The sequence below is a fragment of the Pristiophorus japonicus genome, chromosome 14, assembly GCF_044704955.1.
Source record: "Pristiophorus japonicus isolate sPriJap1 chromosome 14, sPriJap1.hap1, whole genome shotgun sequence".
Lineage (NCBI taxonomy): Eukaryota > Metazoa > Chordata > Chondrichthyes > Pristiophoridae > Pristiophorus > Pristiophorus japonicus.
The window spans coordinates 43,225,924-43,244,828 of record NC_091990.1 but is presented as its reverse complement, the minus strand read 5'-3'; the positions used below and the strand labels follow the sequence as shown (position 1 = coordinate 43,244,828).

Sequence of the window (18,905 nt, the reverse complement as noted above, 5' to 3'; positions counted from 1 at the left end):
TCCCTACCTATTGGGGAAGTTCTCTGCCTTTACTGGACCCCGTCCTCTGACAGATCTGCTGAGATTGGGGTATTTTCACATGAGGAATTAGACTAATAATCACTATTCCATGATGCAACATGTTGGTACAGCCCTGTCTTGGCTCAATGATCCTCTCAGACTTTTAACCTGCAAAATTTCAATTTACCAGGCTGAAGCTTAAAAATGTAAATTCATTTTTATATGTTTGTTTGTCAAATTTTGTGCTAAAATTGGAGAGAACATTAAACCTCATATTTGTTTCTCTTAAGATTCAACACATACCACTTGTGTTGACCCAGGTGTGCCCTTTTTTGGAATACAGAACAATTCCCAAGGTTACCAGGTGAGTGGTACACTGATGCAAAAAACATACCATATACTACTTACCAGTTCAAGAATATGTGGTTGACCTCACCAGCACTGCCACATTTTGTAATGGAGTGTAAAGATGGACGAGTACCGCCAATTTAGAAAGAGAATCTCCCCATCGAGACCCTGTTAAAGTGGGAGCCTCACCATCTGAACTAAAATTAGCAGATGCTACACATTTTCAACAGGTTAGTTAGCATCTCAATGAGAAAGAAAGGTCAGCCTGCTAGTTTGACACTTCTGATGAAAGATAAGTGAGTGGATTGGATGTAGCCATTCATAACAACGGCATGCAGTTATATATCAGCTTTAACATATTAAATATCCCAAGGTGTTTAATAAAAGAAAGCAAATGGTATGTTGGCTTTTATTACAAGGGGATTTGAGTATAAGAGTAAAGGGTCTGGATTTTCGGGTTTGATGTTTTTGGGGCGGTAATGGCGACGGGGTGGTAAAGTTTGCGCCCGGGAACAGTTTGCACCTCAGTAAGCAACATTGGGCAGCTGGGCCCTGTGCCTCTTGCAATAAAGGGCAACATTCCATTTTGTATAAAAGCAGAGAAGTCCTGCTCCAACTCTTCTCTCTCTTCTTTCCTCTTCCAAAATTCCTCCAACCTCCAACACCTGCACCGTTTATCTTCACCTATGTATGTCCGGCTCCAATTCTAGCAACCACTGTGAGATTGTTGCACTACTTTGATGTGTTGTTGAGCTCTGACCTGAACTTTGTTCCCCATGCCCTATATGCCATTGCAAATTGCATTCTTCCAAGTTCAAAATATTGTCTTCCACACAAAGACCTGCATAGGCCTGAACCCAAAGCCAGCACCCCATTCCACCCCAAGCCCTGATGAATAATTGCGAGGTTCCACTGGTTCCCTGTGCTGATTTCCTCTTTAAATCACTTCATGACCTCACTGCACTCTATATGTGCAATCCTCTGCAGTCACACCTCCCTGTCCACACCTGCTTTCATCTCACTTCAGGTTACTGTTTGTTCCTCTGACCCTTTCTCTCCATCAGTGGGGGCAAATCATTCAGTCACCATGGCCTTGCCCTCTGGAATTCTTTCTCCAAACCACTTTGCCTCATTATCTCCCTCCCTGCTTTTAAATGCCTCCTAAATACCCAGCTATTCAACTGTGCCTTCAACTTCTTCTCCCCACCTCCTCCTGTTTGTTTTCAACCTCTTCCTTGAGCGCAGTGTTTTTGGTCATTCTTTTACACAAGTAGCATGACATCAGAAGAGGTATGCTATTGTGCTGTTTTAACCTAGATGTAATGTTAATGACATCACATGGCTTCAAGTCATGCACCACACAAACACAGGAGGGAGGTTAACCCCCAAAACAGGTAGTTTGGGGTCAGGCGGGAGGTTAAAGTGTTTAAAAAAGTGAATCCTGACCGCAACCCGTCTCCTTTCGGTTATAGTGGAGACGGGACGAGGGCTGGACAGGTCACACTTGAACTATAAAATGAGGCTCAGTGCCTCATTAGGAAGCTCTACTTTAAATTTAACTTCAGCTGGCCAGGTTTCTGATCTGTAATTCCAGGCCTCCCTTCCAACGATCTGTCGCTGACCTTCTCTCCAATGATCCAGCCGCCCAGCTTCCATCCCAATGATGCAGCCCCCGACCTCTCCTCCAACAATCCAGCCCCCGACCTCCCCCCCAACAATCCAGCTTCCGGCCTCCCCTCCAACAATCCTGCCCTCAACCTCCCCTCCAGTGATCTTGCTCCCAACCTCCCCCCCCAATGATCCAGCCCCCGACCTCTCCTCCAACCATTCTGTCCCCAACCCCCGACCCCGCCTCCAATGATCTGGCCCTCGATCTTCCCTCCAATGACCAGCCCTTGACCTCCCCTCCCATGATTTGGCCCCCGCCCTCACCCTAATGATCAGACCCCTGACCTTCTCTCCCAAGGATCTAGCTCCGACCTCCGTTCCAACAATCAGGTCCCTGTCCTCTCCTCCAATGATCTGGCCCCCACCTCGCCGATGATCCCACGCCTTCCGACCTCCCCGCCCGATGCCTCGCTCCCTCGGCCTAGCCCCTCCACAGCCAACCAGTCTCTCCATCTGGCTGACTGCGGGCGGGAAACAGCAAATCATAATGCTAATTAGGCCCTGCTGTTAAATTCAGCAGGGCATGAGAGATGGCTGTTCTCCTGGGTTTCCCGACTGTATTCTAGCTCTCCCTCCCCCACCATTCTTTAACCTCCTCCAAATTAAAATTCCGCCCGTATATGCTTATGTGTTTTGATTGTCAAAAAACTAGCGGAAGTGATTCTGCTGTGTGTTGCACTGCAAACAGATGGTTATTACACCTGAATGGAAACAGCATGTTGAAAGCACTGTGGGGATTGTCATTAGATGGTCACCAGAGATGGAGAACTTTCTGCACGGGTGATCTTTATTGAGGGAAATTGCTTGTGTTTTCACAAGAGGATGATCTTGGCACCAGTTCCGTTGTGATTATGCCAAATGAGAGTGAAACAGTGACAGAAATGCTGATAACTCTTCAACAGTGATGATCGCCTTTTAGACCAGTTAAATTGCAAGCTAGAATGTAGAGTTAATTACCTGCGGCAATCCATCGTTTTATGACGCAGTGGAGCCTCGCCATTAGAAATCTCTCACTGTAAGAAATCTTACTCACTGCTCCTGGTGCAAGCACCAGTGAAAGAATTCATGTCATACAGGTTTTAATCTTGTATAAGGAGCTCCTTGGGATTGTAATAACGAGGCACCACTATGTTTAGTCATATTATGAAAAATGTAAATTTCTAAATTGGATGGATTTTTTAAACCTCCATTTATCATCTCTGCATCTGGTTTATTGAAATAAATGTGTTCACTCTGAGACAGGTTGCAAGTACAGTGGGCTTCAAGTGCCAGAAAGGTTATCTTCTTCTTGGATCAACCACACGCGCATGTCTTGCCAATCTTACCTGGAGTGGCACTCAGCCAGAATGTATTCGTAAGTTCTTTTTTCATCTCTTGGTTAAATTTCAGCGCTCAATGGAATTTGTTGTGAGTCACACTCTCGTGAACTAATAGTTTTACTACCAGAAATTGAAAAACAAATCAGCTCAAGCATACTGCTGGTTGGTGCAGAGTGCCATCAGGTAGTGCTGCAGTGTGTCAAAACATCGGCTATTCCTTGTGTTTAAGAACATAAGAACATAAGAAATAGGAACAGGAGAAGGCCATACGGCCCCTCGAGCCTGCTCCGCCATTTAATACGATCATGGCTGATCTGATCATGGACTCAGGTCCACTTCCCTGCCCGTTCCCCATAACCCCTTATCGTTCAAGAAACTGTCTATTTCTGTCTTAAATTTATTCAATGTCCCAGCTTCCACAGCTCTCTGAGACAGCGAATTCCACAAATCCACAACCCTCTGAAAGAAGAAATTTCTCCTCATCTCAGTTTTAAATGGGCGGCCCCTTATTCTAAGATTATGCCCTCTAGTTCTAGTCTCCCCATCAGTGGAAACATCCTCTCTGCATCCACCTTGTCAAGCCCCCTCATAATCTTATACGTTTTGATAAGATCACCTCTCATTCTTCTGAATACCAATGAGTAGAGGCCCAACCTACTCAACCTTTCTTCATATGTCAACCCCCTCATCTCCGGAACCAACCTAGTGAACCTTCTCTGAACTGCCTCCAAAGCAAGTATATCCTTTTGTAAATATGGAAACCAAAACTGTACGCAGTATTCCAGGTGTGGCGCGGAATGAATTTGTGATTGCAACAAAACTGTCGACCCAAGAAATCAGGAGTCCTTTTTTGAATGGTGTAAGAAGTCAATGCTTTTTGATCCCTCTTTTGCTCTGAGGAAGCATCTCATTTTCAGCTGAAAACAACAATAATGTACATATCTGTCTTGTGAAAGTGACCCTTATGGTTGCTAGTGCACAGGAAGACATGAAGAAAACATATTGAGGTCTTGGAGGGCAAGTATGAGCCTTCACTCGACCTAATGCGTCCCCCGCAACATTGGTTCAGCATGGAACTAAGCCTGTGCCCTTTCTCTTCTGTTGCTGCTAAGGCTGTGGCCGTGGTGTGCCTCTGGTCACAGTGTCATGCTTTCCCGCCAGCTGGCTGTAAAGTTATAGGTAAGGTTTTGCATCAGGGCCTCTGCCATCTTCTCGTATAAGGAGTGGCACCCAGCAAATAGGAGAGGACCCTATCAAGTGGAAGAATGAATGTGAGAATTTGGGCTGATGTTCCTGTGCATTGTGCCTCATTTCCCTGGAGTGGAGCGAGGTGTTTATACCTGGACGAGGTACTAGCGAGGCCATTCAATTCAGTTGAAGTAGAAGGGATCTAAAGCCCCATTTTGCTTTGGCAATGTTGAATGGGTGTCCACTCAATGGAAGGCCAAGGACAACTCTGTCCAACCTTGCTCAGATCAGAGATCGGAAAGAGCAGGCAGCGAGAAGATGGTACTGGGAATAAGGTACATGCTTGTTTTTTCCACTTACCAGACACCATCTTTGGAGCTGAAGGACTTTGTGGTGCTGTTTTTGGACAGGAGCCAAAAGGCCCCACCATTGCCAATTGTGGCCGAATTTCCTCCCCTGCTTCCAGTCACTGGACCCCTCCGAGGGTGAGGTTAGCCTGCATTGAGGGATTGTCTCGACGATTTAAATGGCCTGGACCCAGAAATTTAGGTGTGTACAGGTCATTTTCAGGTAGAGCACAGTTTGGGTGTGCTCTGCCTGAGTAACAGTCAGATGAAAATGATTGAGAAGAATCAGACCCAAATTATTTTTAATGGAAAATAAATTTCAATACACGTACTGATAAATCTCTCTATTTTCAGAGATGCCAATAACAATCTGTGTGCAACAAGTTAAAAATGTAAAGCATGTATTGGTGTGACCCTGTATCCACAGTCAAGCACAAGAGGCACTGGTTGATATTGCCTATATCGTTGAAACGGCTGATTAAAACGCATGTTTTCAAGCTCTAAAGTTCTATTTAAGTTGTTACCTACTGAACCTGACAATAAACTCCACTTCCTGTGCTGTCATTTTCCAACATGAGGTTATCAGAATCATAAAAATACCTAAATTTGCTTTTAAGCGCACCACTGCAAACAACCCGAGACGCCTTCTCATGTGAATGTGGGATCCATCGATTTGCCTTCACTGGGATACACTTTGATATACACGTGTCAGACTGGCTTCTACCTTGCTGGAGGCTCAGAGCATCGGACCTGCAGGCCTGATGGAAGTTGGTCAGGAAAACAGCCTCTCTGCTATGGTAAGCTCTTAATAAGGCCACATCTGTAGCTTGCAGCCAGAGAATAATACTTATGCCTTAAAGAGGGATCCTCACGACCAGCCACGCCACTTGATCTCACAGGTAATTATGATTAACATTAATTTGGATTTGTTTCTGTTCTGAAATATTCTTACCCAAGTAGTGAATGTTAAGAATTTCATTCGAAGAAGAGGCTTGGCTGACAAAGTTACCCAACATTGTGAGGGTGGTAGGAAGTTATCAGCTGGGATTCAGCTATTGTCACACAGTGCCGCAGTGATTGTGTCATTTGGTGGAGATGTTGGAAGGTGCTGCAGTAATTGTTTAAAGTGGTGCCTGGGTAATTGTGTCAAGTGGTGGCTGGGTAATTGTGTCAAGTGGTGGCTGGGTAATTGTGTCAAGTGGTGGCTGGGTAATTGTGTCAAGTGCTGCCTGGGTAATTGTGTCAAGTGGTGCCTGGGTAATTGTGTCAAGTGCTGCTGCAGTGGTGCATATTAATTCTGTTCCCTCTTACTCTCAGCTGCATTTACACGGTAACTAGTGTCAGGGCAAAGTGGTTTGGATTTGTCCTGATGCTATCAGCATAGTGTAACTAGCCTAAATCCAGACAAAGTGCCGACCCCTCTCCCTGGGAGAGGTAGTCTTACTCCACTTTAGTCCAGCCAGGTTGGCCCCTGATTATATTTTGCACCACCGCGACCAGATTTATGTAAATATCCCCTCCGACTGGTAACTCTTCAGAATCAATTTCTCCTAATGATATAATCGGTACTCACTGCTAAAAGAAAAATATTCAAAAAATAGAGCTTTTTCTTTAAAAAAATACTGATAAAATTCATCAGAAATCTTCATAATTTTGATTAAGTAGTACTGATGATGAGATACCCTCTTTATAATGTCCTGCTTCTGATTAAAATCAAAAGGGCATACAACTGTCATCACTAAACATCCATTTAGTGCGGGATTAATATGTTTTCAATCCTCAAACATTTGGTAAATGATAAATTATTGGTTCTGATACTTTGTTTTGTGATATATTAGCACCAGCCACCAGTTCGGATGACAACACACACAAAGTAATTGTGCAGATTTTGAGTAGTTTTATTTATGGAGTGAAATTACCTTTGCAAAGTGTCAAGAAATATTTTTTCAGGTTACTAGTCCAAGGAGTAATATACACAGAAAATAACTGTGCTAAGAACAAACCTGCAGCAATGGATCAGTGCAATGTCCATTCAGTTCTGTGACTGGGTTTAAATCAAGCCCAGAGTGATTAGAGCATAGTCTTGTCTTAAAGCTGGATGTAAGGGTCCTAAGTGAATTGGATTTGGACCATTTTGACTCAATATCCATAAGTTTGCGGCATAAAGCAGCCAAAACCTCTCACACAAATTAGCCCTAAATTGGCAATCTCACTTAGACAAGACCACTGAGAATGGCTGGAATCAAAACTACAAATGTCACGGATGTGTGGCAAGTGGGAAACAGGGTATTTGTTTTGTGAGGACTTAAGGTACACTAATAGCACAGAGAAAAGGGAGGTTTACCACCCATTTAAACAGAATTACGTCATCTGGGAATGCTTGATGGTGATATTGGATGCAGAAAGTGGAAAATTCTATTGCCGTTTCTGTTATTAACAGAATTAATGGCCCTGAATTCAAAGTTATATAAAATGAGAAAAAGCCTTTCATCTCACCATGATACAGACTTATCTGAGACTCTGAATCTTACATAATCATCTTGGGAAAAGTTCTGACAAATTTATCCCTGGCCCCCCACAAAGATAGTTCAGTGGAACACCAGAATGTCTCTTCACACCTACATCTCCATTATTCAAACGTGCCAGTTGCTTTGTGCAGATAATGAGCCTGAAATTCTGATGTCTCAGTCCGTACGAAGGCCGGGGAGGCATCGGAAAAATCGGTTTTCAGCGCGCAATTCGCATGCGCTGAAAACCGGCTTTTCCGATCTGTCAAGTTTCTGGCTTGACAGATCTCGCGCATATCGGGAGCGAGGACACTTGCACGGCAAGATTTGCGATATTTGCCCAGCAAATGTCCTCAAAAATCTTGCGCCTGAAAAAGCAGGCATATAGCCTACTTTTACAGGTGCAAGTGTTTAAAAACATACATAAACATTAAAATTAAATTGAATAAACACATATGAAAACATATTTTGTTGTTAAAAACCCTCCCCACTATGATAAGTTTATTTTAAGGCATAATTAAAAAAACTTTTTAAAAAGTCAGGAAATTATATTTTTTTATCAGAGCTTTAATTTAAATGAATCTTAAATATGTAGTGTATTTTTCTATTTTTTATTAGTGTTTTGTGTGTTTGGGGGGTTTCTCATTCATAATAATGGGAACTCCAACTTACGGAGTTCCCATTATTATGAATAAGAAAATACTGTACCTTGATTGGCTGCCCAGAGCCATGTGACTCCAGCTCCAGCATACGGACGTTCCACCGTGCACGCGCTCCGATGTGCACTGAATGAAGGCCTCAGGATCAGAAGTTCGAGCGAGCTTCAGGGTAAGTGCGCGTTTTTTTTTCCTTAGTTCAGTAGTTTACCCATGGGGAGACCTCGATCGGAATTTCTGGGCCAATATTTCCATGATCCCAGCATGTTGCTCTGAGTATTTGATCTTTTCTATTTTAATCTTTGCAACCTTCAATTTCATTGTTATCAGATAATTATGCAGCTCCTTTTAGAAGAAGGAAATGGACATGGCATTAACTACTTCTGCTGAGAATCTGTTCCACGTTAAACAATTCCGTGGGGATGCTTCTAATCTCTTGTTTTGCTTGAGGCTTATTAATTTTCTACATGTGTCGACCAGCATTTGTTGTGCGCTAATAGGGAATGCAGAAGTGGATGTGTAAAACCATATTGACTTTTACACCACACTTCAGGAATCTGAAGCTTCATATTTTGGAGGCGCAATTCACCGAAAGAATAGATGGCGTTACTGGGAAAAATTTTCAACTTTGTGCTCCCAATATGGAGTCTTGCCCATTGGAAACGCATATAAATACAAGCATTGCTGCATGTGGTTTAAGAACATAAGAACATAAGAATTAGGAGCAGGAGTAGGCCATTGGGCCCCTCGAGCCTGCTCTGCCATTCAATAAGAGCATGGCTGATCTTCGACCTCAACTCCACTTTCTTGCACTATCCCCATATCCCTTGATTCCCTTAATATCCAAAAATCTATTGATCTCTGTCTAGAATATACTCAAAGACTGAGCCTTCTGGGGTAGAGAATTCCAAAGATTCACCACCCTCTGAGTGAAGAAGTTTCTCCTCATCTCAGTCGTAAATGGCCCGCCCATTATTCTGAGACTGTGACCCCTCGTTCTAGGCTCCTCAGCCAGAGGAAACATCCTCCCAGTATCTACCCTGTCAAGCCCTGTAAGAATTTTGTATGTTTCAATTAGATCATCTTTCATTCTTCTAAACTCTAGAGAATATAGGCCAAATCTACCCAATTTCTCCTCATTAGACAATCCCCCCATCCCAGGAATCAGTTTAAAGGGACAATTATCGATGTCATGCCTGAATTGCAGAAAAAATGATGCCAAAGACAAACCTCCCTGCTTATTATTCCTTATGTACTCAAAAGTCCGTTCTCCTGAGGTATTGAAATCCCTGGGATAAATAGGCCATAAAATTAGAAAAATGTTATAAATCAAGTGGGATTCAATGAATTTCATCAGCTTTCTCTACATTTCATTGTCAAAAGCAGATAATGTACAGTGGAAAGAGAACTGTTCATAAACTGTACTATATTCATATCTGCACAAATCTTTCATCCATAACCCCATCCACGGGTGAAGTTTTAGAAACCTCTACTGATGTTGTGCTTGAGAAGGAGCTGAGGGGATATGTTCAGATAGCAGCAATATCCCTGCAGCATGAAATAACCAGGAAAGAAGAAAGCTCGGCAAGTGAAGCCTCAGTATCAGAATACAGCACAGTGCCACTTCAGCAAAGGATAAGGGTAAGGTTGTCCCTTATTACATTCTGAAGGCATGAATAACATGCTGATATAGTCAGGGACTGTCCTATCAAGCCAACCTCCCACGAGTCACCTTGAAATGGCAGGATACAAAGGGGCCAAAATTTAGGGTCTCAGAAAGACCCATTACTGTCCGTTAGCGGCGGCCATGCGTCATAATCCCGTGGCTGCCGCTTTGGGGTCAACTGGCCGACCAGACCCAAATTCAGGTCAGGGATCTTTCAGCTTGGACCCGATACCGCCCAATGCTGATGACCACCATAAGTGCGTCATCAGACTGCGTACTGCCGCTTTCCCTCATCTTAAAAATGTACCGACCGAAAATCCGGTCGAAAAATCACTCCCACGCTTTCCCAGTTTTCTGTGTCGGTGCACCTTATCCCCAGTGAGTGCTGCCTGGCAGTGCGGCGGCCCTTCAAGGGGCTGCCATGTATTTATTTTTTCCGTCTGACTTCCCGATCAGCCGACAAAATACTGCCCCCCGGGTTCGGCCGGGCAGCCTGCCGCTGACCCTGCCGAAACCCTCCCTGGTGTTCCAATGGCCGAAGATCTAAAATGCCAGGTTCTCTCCCATTTAACAGAGGGGAGAGAGTGTGGTGACGCACACGCGCTGTGACATCACCACTACTCCACCGGGCAGAGTCCCGGTCTGACCCATATTCAGCCCCTCAGTCTGCCTTTCAGTATATGTCCTGCCCCACTATGCCAAATCCCAAACTTCTGAAAATTGCTCTTCTGACCGCATCATGGATCCATGCGGTAAGTACACAAAAAAAAAATCATAGGTGCGCCAGCTTTCTTGCTACTGAATTTCGGGCCCAAAGAGTGTTCCAAGGGCTCGGGATTTCAAAAATGTATTTGATGCTGTGCTGAACGTCATTCGTGAACTGCACATTAAGTTTACGTTCCATTGCTATATATTAGCCAAGTTTGATAGGTATACAGATAACTGAGCAGCTTGACCCTATTCTGAATTTGCTGATTGCACTGACCTGTAATGATCCACCCCAGGTCACTTTTATTTTGAAGCTGCAAAAACTGTTATATTTTTAAATAAAAATGAAGTGGCATTTGTGCTGTAGGTGGCACTGTATCCGATACCGTCACTTCAGATAATGATGCACATTCTTAGCTTCTGGCACTGCATTCCTTTATTGTATGAAACACGGCTTATATTGTGCCACATAATTCATCAAAAAAATATGGATCGAGTGCTATTATTTTAATGTAATATTTATTGCTGATCCTCAAATCAAGCTATACCTAATGGCTTGCATTCAATTTATCAAAATGAGATACTTACAAATCCTGAAAGTAATCAAGGATACCATAACAGTTTAAAAAAACAGCAGTTCAGTGAATGATTTGCAGAATGCGTTCTGCACATTTATGGTGCCTGCCCAATTTTCCTCCATGCATCACTTTGGTACAGCAAGAGGAAAATCTACCTGATGGATTTATTCTTCAAAGCTGAGGTTATCTGCTTAGATTGCTCTCCTTTCTCCAGTTCCATTGTCCCCTCCTCCCCAGCCCCTCAACACACAACACACTCTAATTCCTCCACATGTCTCTCCTGAGTTTTCATTACCCATTAAATTAATTTCCATTATAAGACCTACCATCATCATCAAAGGCAGTCCCTCGAAATCGAGGAAGATTTGCTTCCACTCTAAAAGTAAGTTCTTAGGTGACTGAACAGTCCAATACAGGAATTATAGTCTCTCTCACCTACCACCTCCTCTCTCAATCACTTCCTGACCTACTACAGGCATCTCTCGATTATCCGGGTCCCTCGGGGATTGCGCTATTCTGGGTAAACGATTTTGCCGCTAGGGTGAGTGCACGTCTCAGAGCTGAAATTTGACAGTGATAGAACCAACCATGAAGACTTAGTTTGCGTTATCATAGCATGAACATAATAAAATACATGACAATGCATTCACCTGCTTCAATTTATGTGTGCTTGCTCGTTGAAGTGATGGAGATTTTCACGTGTGTGACAGTTATTTAATGCCTGTGTCAGTTGCGAAGTGAGAAAGGAGTGCACGCCTGAGTCAATTAACGTGTGATTGACACTCGAGGTGATCGAGGTATTCACTTGTGCGACAGTTTTTAAAAACGCCGTTACAGCGGGTTCTCCATTAGATTCGTGTACGGATAATCGAGAGTTGCCTGTACTTATCATAGATCCAACTACCATGAGCAAAGCAGGCTGACATTGACATTTCCCTTCCCTTGGGTACTGAGTTTGTTCCTCAGCATCCTTCAAGTTTGCTGTCATCAATCCTTCATTTTTTTTTTAACTACCCTCGGTTTCTCTGTTGGCATGAGTGGAAGTTGAAGCTCCAACTTACACTTCTTCTCAAGTTATCTAATGTGACATTGCCACCCAGGGAAATCTGCAACTTGGTGAAATCTGTGCATCCTGTCCATAAGAAAAATGTTGATAGTGTTGACCCTTGAAAGTAGAGTAATTGTCACTTGGTTGATACAAGTATGCACTACAAATGTTTCTTAAAGTGGCTTTGAAGGAAATGAAAGCTTCATGGTGTAGTAAAGAAAGAATGTGTATCTATTTAGCACCTTTCATGATCTCAAGACATCCCAAAGTGCTTCACAACCAATCAAGTAATTTTGAAGTGTAGTCACTTATTAGGTCGGCAAACAGAGCAACCAATTTGTGCAGAGCAAGTACCCGCAAACAGCATGAGTTAATTGACCAGGATGTATTATTTTAGATGCTTTTGTATTTATGATATATTATTTTAGTGATGTTGGTTGAGGGATAAATATTAGCCGCGACACCTGCAAAACACCCCAGCTCTTCAAATAGTGCCGTGGGATATAGTACATCCACCTGAGAGGGTAGACAGGGCCTTTGTTTAAAATCTCATTCAAAAAGTGTCATCTCTGACATTGTGCACTTCAAGTGTCAGCCTGTGCTGAAGTCTCTAGAGTGGGACTTGAACCCACAACCTTCTGCTTCAGAGGCAAAAGTGCTACCACTCAGCCAAGGCTGCCACCTTAGAAACCCTCACTTTTACAGATAGGACCATCCCTGGTCCAGATGTTGTATGCCTGTCATTGTGCAATAGATAGCACAAGAGCTTTAAACTTGTCTTGTGAAGCACAGGTGGCAATCATGGGCCCAAGTTTCCACAAGAAAAAAAGAGGGGCGCCTGTTTTTCGCGCTTAAAACGGCGCGTTAAAAAATCCTCGGTAGTCTGCACCTACTTACAGGTCCTCTGGCCCTTGGCGCAGTCAGCACGAGCTGTAGGGGGGCGGAGCCAGGTCCCTGGACCTCTGCACATGCGCGCTACAGTCGGCATGCAAGTGCAGTAGCTCCAGGCGCCGAACTATGTGGGAGGGGCCCGAAGCACGCAGCCCCTAGCCCTGGCCCAATGGCCTCACTGGGGCTCCTCCCACGGCCAGCTCCTGCTCCCCGCCTGACCAGACCCGACACTCGCTCCCCCCGCCACCCCTGCCCGCCGACCAGACCCGACCCGACACCCGCTCCGACCCGACACCCACTCCCCCCCCCCCGACGACCCGACACCCACTCCCCCCCCCCCCCCCTGACGACCCGACACCTGCTCCCCCTCCCGCCCCGACCCGACCAGAGACCCGACACCCGCTCCCCCCCCGCCCCGAGACCCGACACCCGCTTCCCCCTCCCCGCATCGACCCGAGACCCGAGACCCGCTCCCCGCCCCCCCCGACTGACCCGACCCGCGCTCCTGTTCCCCGACCCGACGCCCCCCCTCTCTCTCTCCCTCCCTCCCTCCCTCTCTCCCTCCCTCCCTCTCTCCCTCCCTCCCTCCCTCCCTCTCTCCCTCTCTCCCTCCCTCCCTCCCTCTCTCCCTCCCTTCCTCTCTCTCTCCCTCCCTCCCCCCTCCCTCTCTCTCTCCCCCCTCCCTCTCTCTCTCCCTCCCCTCCCTCCCTCCCTCTCTCTCCCTCCCCTCCCCTCCCTCTCCCTCCCCCCTCCCTCTCTCTCCCTCCCCTCCCTCTCTCTCTCCCTCCCCCCCTCCCTCTCTCCCTCCCCTCTCCCTCCCCCCTCTCTCCCCTCTTTCTCTCTCTCTCCCTCCCCTCTCTCTCTCCCTCCCCCCCTCCCCTCTCTCCCTCCCTCCCCCCCTCCCCTCTCTCCCTCCCTCCCCCCCCTCCCCTCTCTCTCTCTCTCCCTCCCCCCCTCTCTCTCCCCCCCTCCCCCCTCTCTCTCTCCCCCCCTCCCCCCTTCTCTCTCTCTACGCCCCCTCTCTCTCTCCCTCCCTCCCCCCCCTCTCTCTCCCCCCCTCCCCCCCCTCTCTCTCCCCCCCCTCTCTCTCCCCCCCCTCTCTCTCCCCCCCCCTCTCTCTCTCCCTCCCCCCCCTCTCTCCCTCCCTCCCCCACCCCCCTCTCTCCCTCCCTCTCTCTCTCTCTCTCTCTCTCTCTCTCTCCCCCTCCCGCTCAGCGGCACGAACGGCTTCAGAATTCTCCCTGGCTGAAGCACTTTCAAACAGGTAGGAAGATGGTTTATTTAATCTTTTCATGGCTTATAAATGTTTATTCAGGTTGGATTTATTTGTATAATATTTGTAGAAGTATAAATAAGGATTTATTGTCGAAATTAATGAGTTCCCTTCCCTCCCCCACCTCGTTCTGGACGCCTAATTTGTAACCTGCGCCTGATTTTTTAATGTGTAGAACAGGTTTTTTCAGTTCTACAAAAATCTTCACTGGCTCCATTCTACTTTAGTTTGGAGTACATTTTCACTGTGGAAACTTTAAAATCAGGCGTCAGTGACCGGACACGCCCCCTTTTGAAGAAAAAATTCTGTTCTAAACTAGAACTGTTCTACCTGACTAGAACTGCAGAAAAAAAAAGTGGAGAATTGCGATTACTAAAATAGTCCGTTCTCCACCAGTTGCTCCTAAAAATCAGGTGCGAATCATGTGGAAACTTGGGCCCCATGTTTCCAGATATATGTGCAAGGAGGGCTATATGTGCATGTGCTAGTGTAGTACGTGCTAGATGTGGCCAAAATGCCTCAGAACTCATTGCACCTGCAATTGTGCCAGCCCCCTCAAAATGAACTCCTTCTTCATCTCAATTATCCAGTGCATTCAGAACAGCAAAAGGAATACCCATCCTCAATGATGGGGAAATTGCAAAATGGAAGACTACCAAACAAACCCAATTAGTGCATGTAATAAAATGTAACACAGGGGACACCATTGTGCCCTGTGGACAAGGCTACTATATTGAGAGAGCCTCGCTGAAAGATGTAATGCTTGCTTTGGGAACTAACCCTTTTAATGTTATTTGAATATTTAAATGAGACCGTGCACGTAGGCAGGGTTTCACAAAGTCGGGACAATAATCTGCTCCTCAGATATTTGCTTTCTTCTATCAGAGATTGATATGGAAATGCGTTTTTGTTACAAATAAGGCATTGACCTCCATTCACAACCCTTTGTGTCTGGCACTTTGATTGGGAGGATCAACAGGTGACGAGCAGACGTTGGCATAACTTGTGTGCTCGTCTTCCGACTCGTAGCAATCCTTGCTTAAAAAATGTGAACTAACTTTGGAATGTGATTTTATTTATTTTAATCTCTATGCCCCTCATGGAGAGCTGTAATTCTTGGCCACTGCCATTTTGTCAATTATAGAATCAGCAATCTGGTTCTGATAAGAAATAATGATAAGAAATAATTCACAACGTGATAATGCGAATACACATGTCTGTGTGAATTATGTCCTTTCCTATTTCATGTGTGTATTATATTCCCAAATCCCATCGTCAGCAATTTGGTGGATCCTAATCATCCCTGAATATCCCAATTGTTTTGCATCCCAAACTAGGCTTGTCTGGTCCCTTATTGAAGCAAGCCATGTTATAAAGAGATCCACTTCTGAAAACCATGGGCCGAAATTCAGCCTCCTCACAAGGCCTCTTACCGCCGGAGTGCGGCGGTCACATGGCAGTATCGAATGGTCACTTGCAAAATTCTCCCTGGTGGTTTTTCCGGCAGTCCCCACTTCCACCCCGCTGCTACTGAACCCTCCTAAGTGCATCATCAAAGCACGCACCACCAATGTCCCGCCCCGCAAGCAAAATTTACCTTAGCAAATCTTCTAGCCGTCGCTCGGTGGCCCCGACAGTTTTTTCTGTCTGTGCACTGTGTTTGCAGTGTGTGCAAAATGGCGGCATGGCCACCTTTAAAGAGGAGGGTGCACTGCCGCGGCTGCTATCTTATTTTTTTTTGTCAGCTGACTGCCAGGTCGGCCCGACAATTATGCACCTGGGTTCAGCTGGGCTGCCAACAGGCAGTGGTGACGTGCCAGCGCGATGATGTCATCAGTGTTTCGGTGATGACTGACAGTGCCGGACACTCCGTCTGCCCTCACTTCCGTCCCTCTAGCATGCGAACTTCTGCTCTCCACCGCATCCATTGCAGCGGCGAAAACACAAGAAATACGGGAGGTGTGACCCATTTCCAGCGAGGAGAATTTCTGCCCCCAAATTTCCTATTCTGATCTTTATGACACACACAGAAGCAAACTTTCTTCATTTGTGCAGAGCATTCCAGACAGCATTATCAATTGAGATAATAGTTCCATTTGTGTTTCCTTGAGCTGGAGTGTTGACAGTTGGGATATCTGGCACTTATGTTTGTATCAGCTATCTGTCTGGAGCAATCGTAAAATCAATGCTAATTTTGCAATTAGAAATGCTGGTGTTGGTCACTACTCCAAGTGACCTGAAATTATGTGGCATCATTAGGATAGCGTCCAGGTTGCAATCTGTAAGTAACCTCTAGCTGCTCATTCAAAGGTGCTGCACACTACAGGTAGCAATTGAATCAGAACTCAGTGCCAATAAACCCAATTTAGCCAAACCTTGGTGGTCTGAAGAAACTGTTCTACATTTCTGGCTATTTATGGGAAACTATCACCTTTTTGGTTGTTTTTAGATAAGGCATTACAACATCTAGATGACATTAGTGTCTTGTTGCCTTGTATTTTTGTAAACTCTTTCACAAGAGCATTGTTATTTTTCTGTCAAGTGCAGCTTATTGGTGGCTTTTGGTTGGCGCATCATTTTGCATGGTTAGATGCCAGTGCAAACTAATTCACTCTCATTAATGAAGGCCCAAGTGGTTTGTTCCCAGTTGTTAGGATGGTAAAGTTGCATTATTTGTTCTAACTTGTGGCTTGAACATCTGAAACTTTGTGTTATCATTCTTTGTAACCTCCACACCGACCTTTCTGATGCCATCAGAGCTGCCTGCAGCAAATCACTGTCAGATTTCTCCCTGTGGAGGAATGGAAGTTTATGACATCCTCATAAGCTTTGGACTGAATTATTCATCAGTAGACTGATTGCCAGCTGTCTTGTCTATTACAATCTGTATCTTGCATTTGCCTTAATTATTCCTGTTATGAACAATCATAACTTTTCTTGTGGGTTTGTTTAGCAGACACAAGGCCTAGTGGGAGACCAATTGGAACAGTCACAGAAATACCAAGTACCAAGCTTTCAGGTGAGTCCACAACTGTAATACAAACAAGACCTTAATGCCTTCAAAGACCTTGATCAGGTGGTAGACTGCTTATAATTCTATTTCTGTCCTTGTTGCAGTTCCAGCCAATGTCTTTGCTCAGAATTCCCTCTGGAAAGGTTCATACGAATATCTCGGGAAGAAACAGCCAGTCATGTTAACAATTAACAGTTTTAATCTGTCCACCAGTCAAGTCAAGGCAACTCTTCTAGATCAGAGTGGCATGGAGCTTAGATTGACAGGTAAGTGAGATATAGGTACTGAGAGCTGTACGGTCCGCTTTGTATGTTTCGCAGCAAGCAATGTTTACAACACTGGGAGATTTCCCCCGTGTGCTATGTGTGAAAAAGATTGTACATCCATTCTTTATAAATAAAGGAAACCTCCCCAAGGCATCTGTGACAGGATGCAATGTAACTCAGTCATAACAGCACAGTCCAAAATAGAGAAAATTGGGTCATTCATCCCAGTAAAGTCGAAAAGTTCTGTGATAAGTTGCAAAAGACTTTTAATTTTGAGGCCAGTGATGACAATTCCATTTTTTTCAGAATTGATGTTCAAGTTCAGCTGTAGTTTTTCAAAATAAATGTACTCACTAAGTTGAACTAGAGTTGAAACTCCCGATCTAAATGGTGGCGTTTACTGCAATTATTCACCACAAATGGCATTATTGCGTATCTCATAGAATTTAGCTCAAACAGGAGTCTGTGAGGAGGTGAGTGTCCTGCTGTCTCTGGAGAAATGTTTGCACTTAGCTGATTAAAAATGGAATACAATAAAATCAATATTAAGGTAAGAAGACCGAGGAAACACATGACTGTGTTCTGGTTTTCACATCTCTTTATCCTCAGGGTAAACGTGGATGATTTATCTGTTTGCAACTGCAACATCTACGTCAACATACCAAAGCATTAATTGCACCATGGATTCCATTGTCACTTTTTCTGAGCATAGAATGGGTCACTGACGAGCATATAAACTGGGGTCAGGGACTAAAATTGGTCTTTGCCAGTAGAATGTAACACACTGATAGTGAATCAGCAGCCCATTTTGCACCACGCCCAATTCTCATTCCCACTGAAGTCAATGGAAAATGAATTTGAGCGCGACTATGAGCATGTTACCAGCAAAAACCAATTTCACCCCCTCCCCCACCCACCACACTTCAAAAAAACATAGAATCGATTTAATGTGTTCCCGGTACAGAGCCCCACCCACCGGGAGAGCATAGGGGGAAATCGCACCTCAATTTTTTCATTCAACAAAGTTAGTATTGTGTTCCTAACACAGATGAGACGGCACACAGGGAGGTTAAAGTAACAGTGCCCTCAGTCTTTATAAAGACACTCTAGGGTGAGGAACAGGCCTTAGGGGCTGGCTTATATACAGTGCTCCCAAGGGATGCTGGGATCCCTTGGGACATCAGGGGATGCGCTCCCTGGTGGCAGAACATAGGAGTGCATGCTTTACAGATACACATCACTACCCCCCCAAAGTCAAAGTGAAAACTATTTACAAGGTGAGGTGGTCGGGAGCCTTTCTTTCCCTGGTGGACTGCCTCGGTACAAATGTCTGTTCTGGTGTGTTGGCTGTGCCCTCGCTGGGCTGGCGTGTTGTTGGCCCTGCAGGGCTGCTAGGCGAGCCTGGCCTTGCTGGGCTGTTGGGCGTGGT

The 18,905-nt window shown here is 45.2% G+C and overlaps 1 protein-coding gene across 1 annotated transcript in view; it reads left to right on the top strand.

Moving 5' to 3' along the window:
- The window catches only part of csmd2 (CUB and Sushi multiple domains 2), a 778,395-nt gene that overhangs the window by 719,086 nt on the left and 40,404 nt on the right, over positions 1-18,905 (top strand). The window contains exons 57-61 of the mRNA XM_070898713.1: positions 291-364; positions 3,259-3,370; positions 5,488-5,667; positions 17,151-17,216; positions 17,315-17,476. Coding sequence (XP_070754814.1) covers positions 291-364; positions 3,259-3,370; positions 5,488-5,667; positions 17,151-17,216; positions 17,315-17,476 — 594 coding nt within the window. The remainder of the gene's footprint in view (positions 1-290; positions 365-3,258; positions 3,371-5,487; positions 5,668-17,150; positions 17,217-17,314; positions 17,477-18,905) is intronic.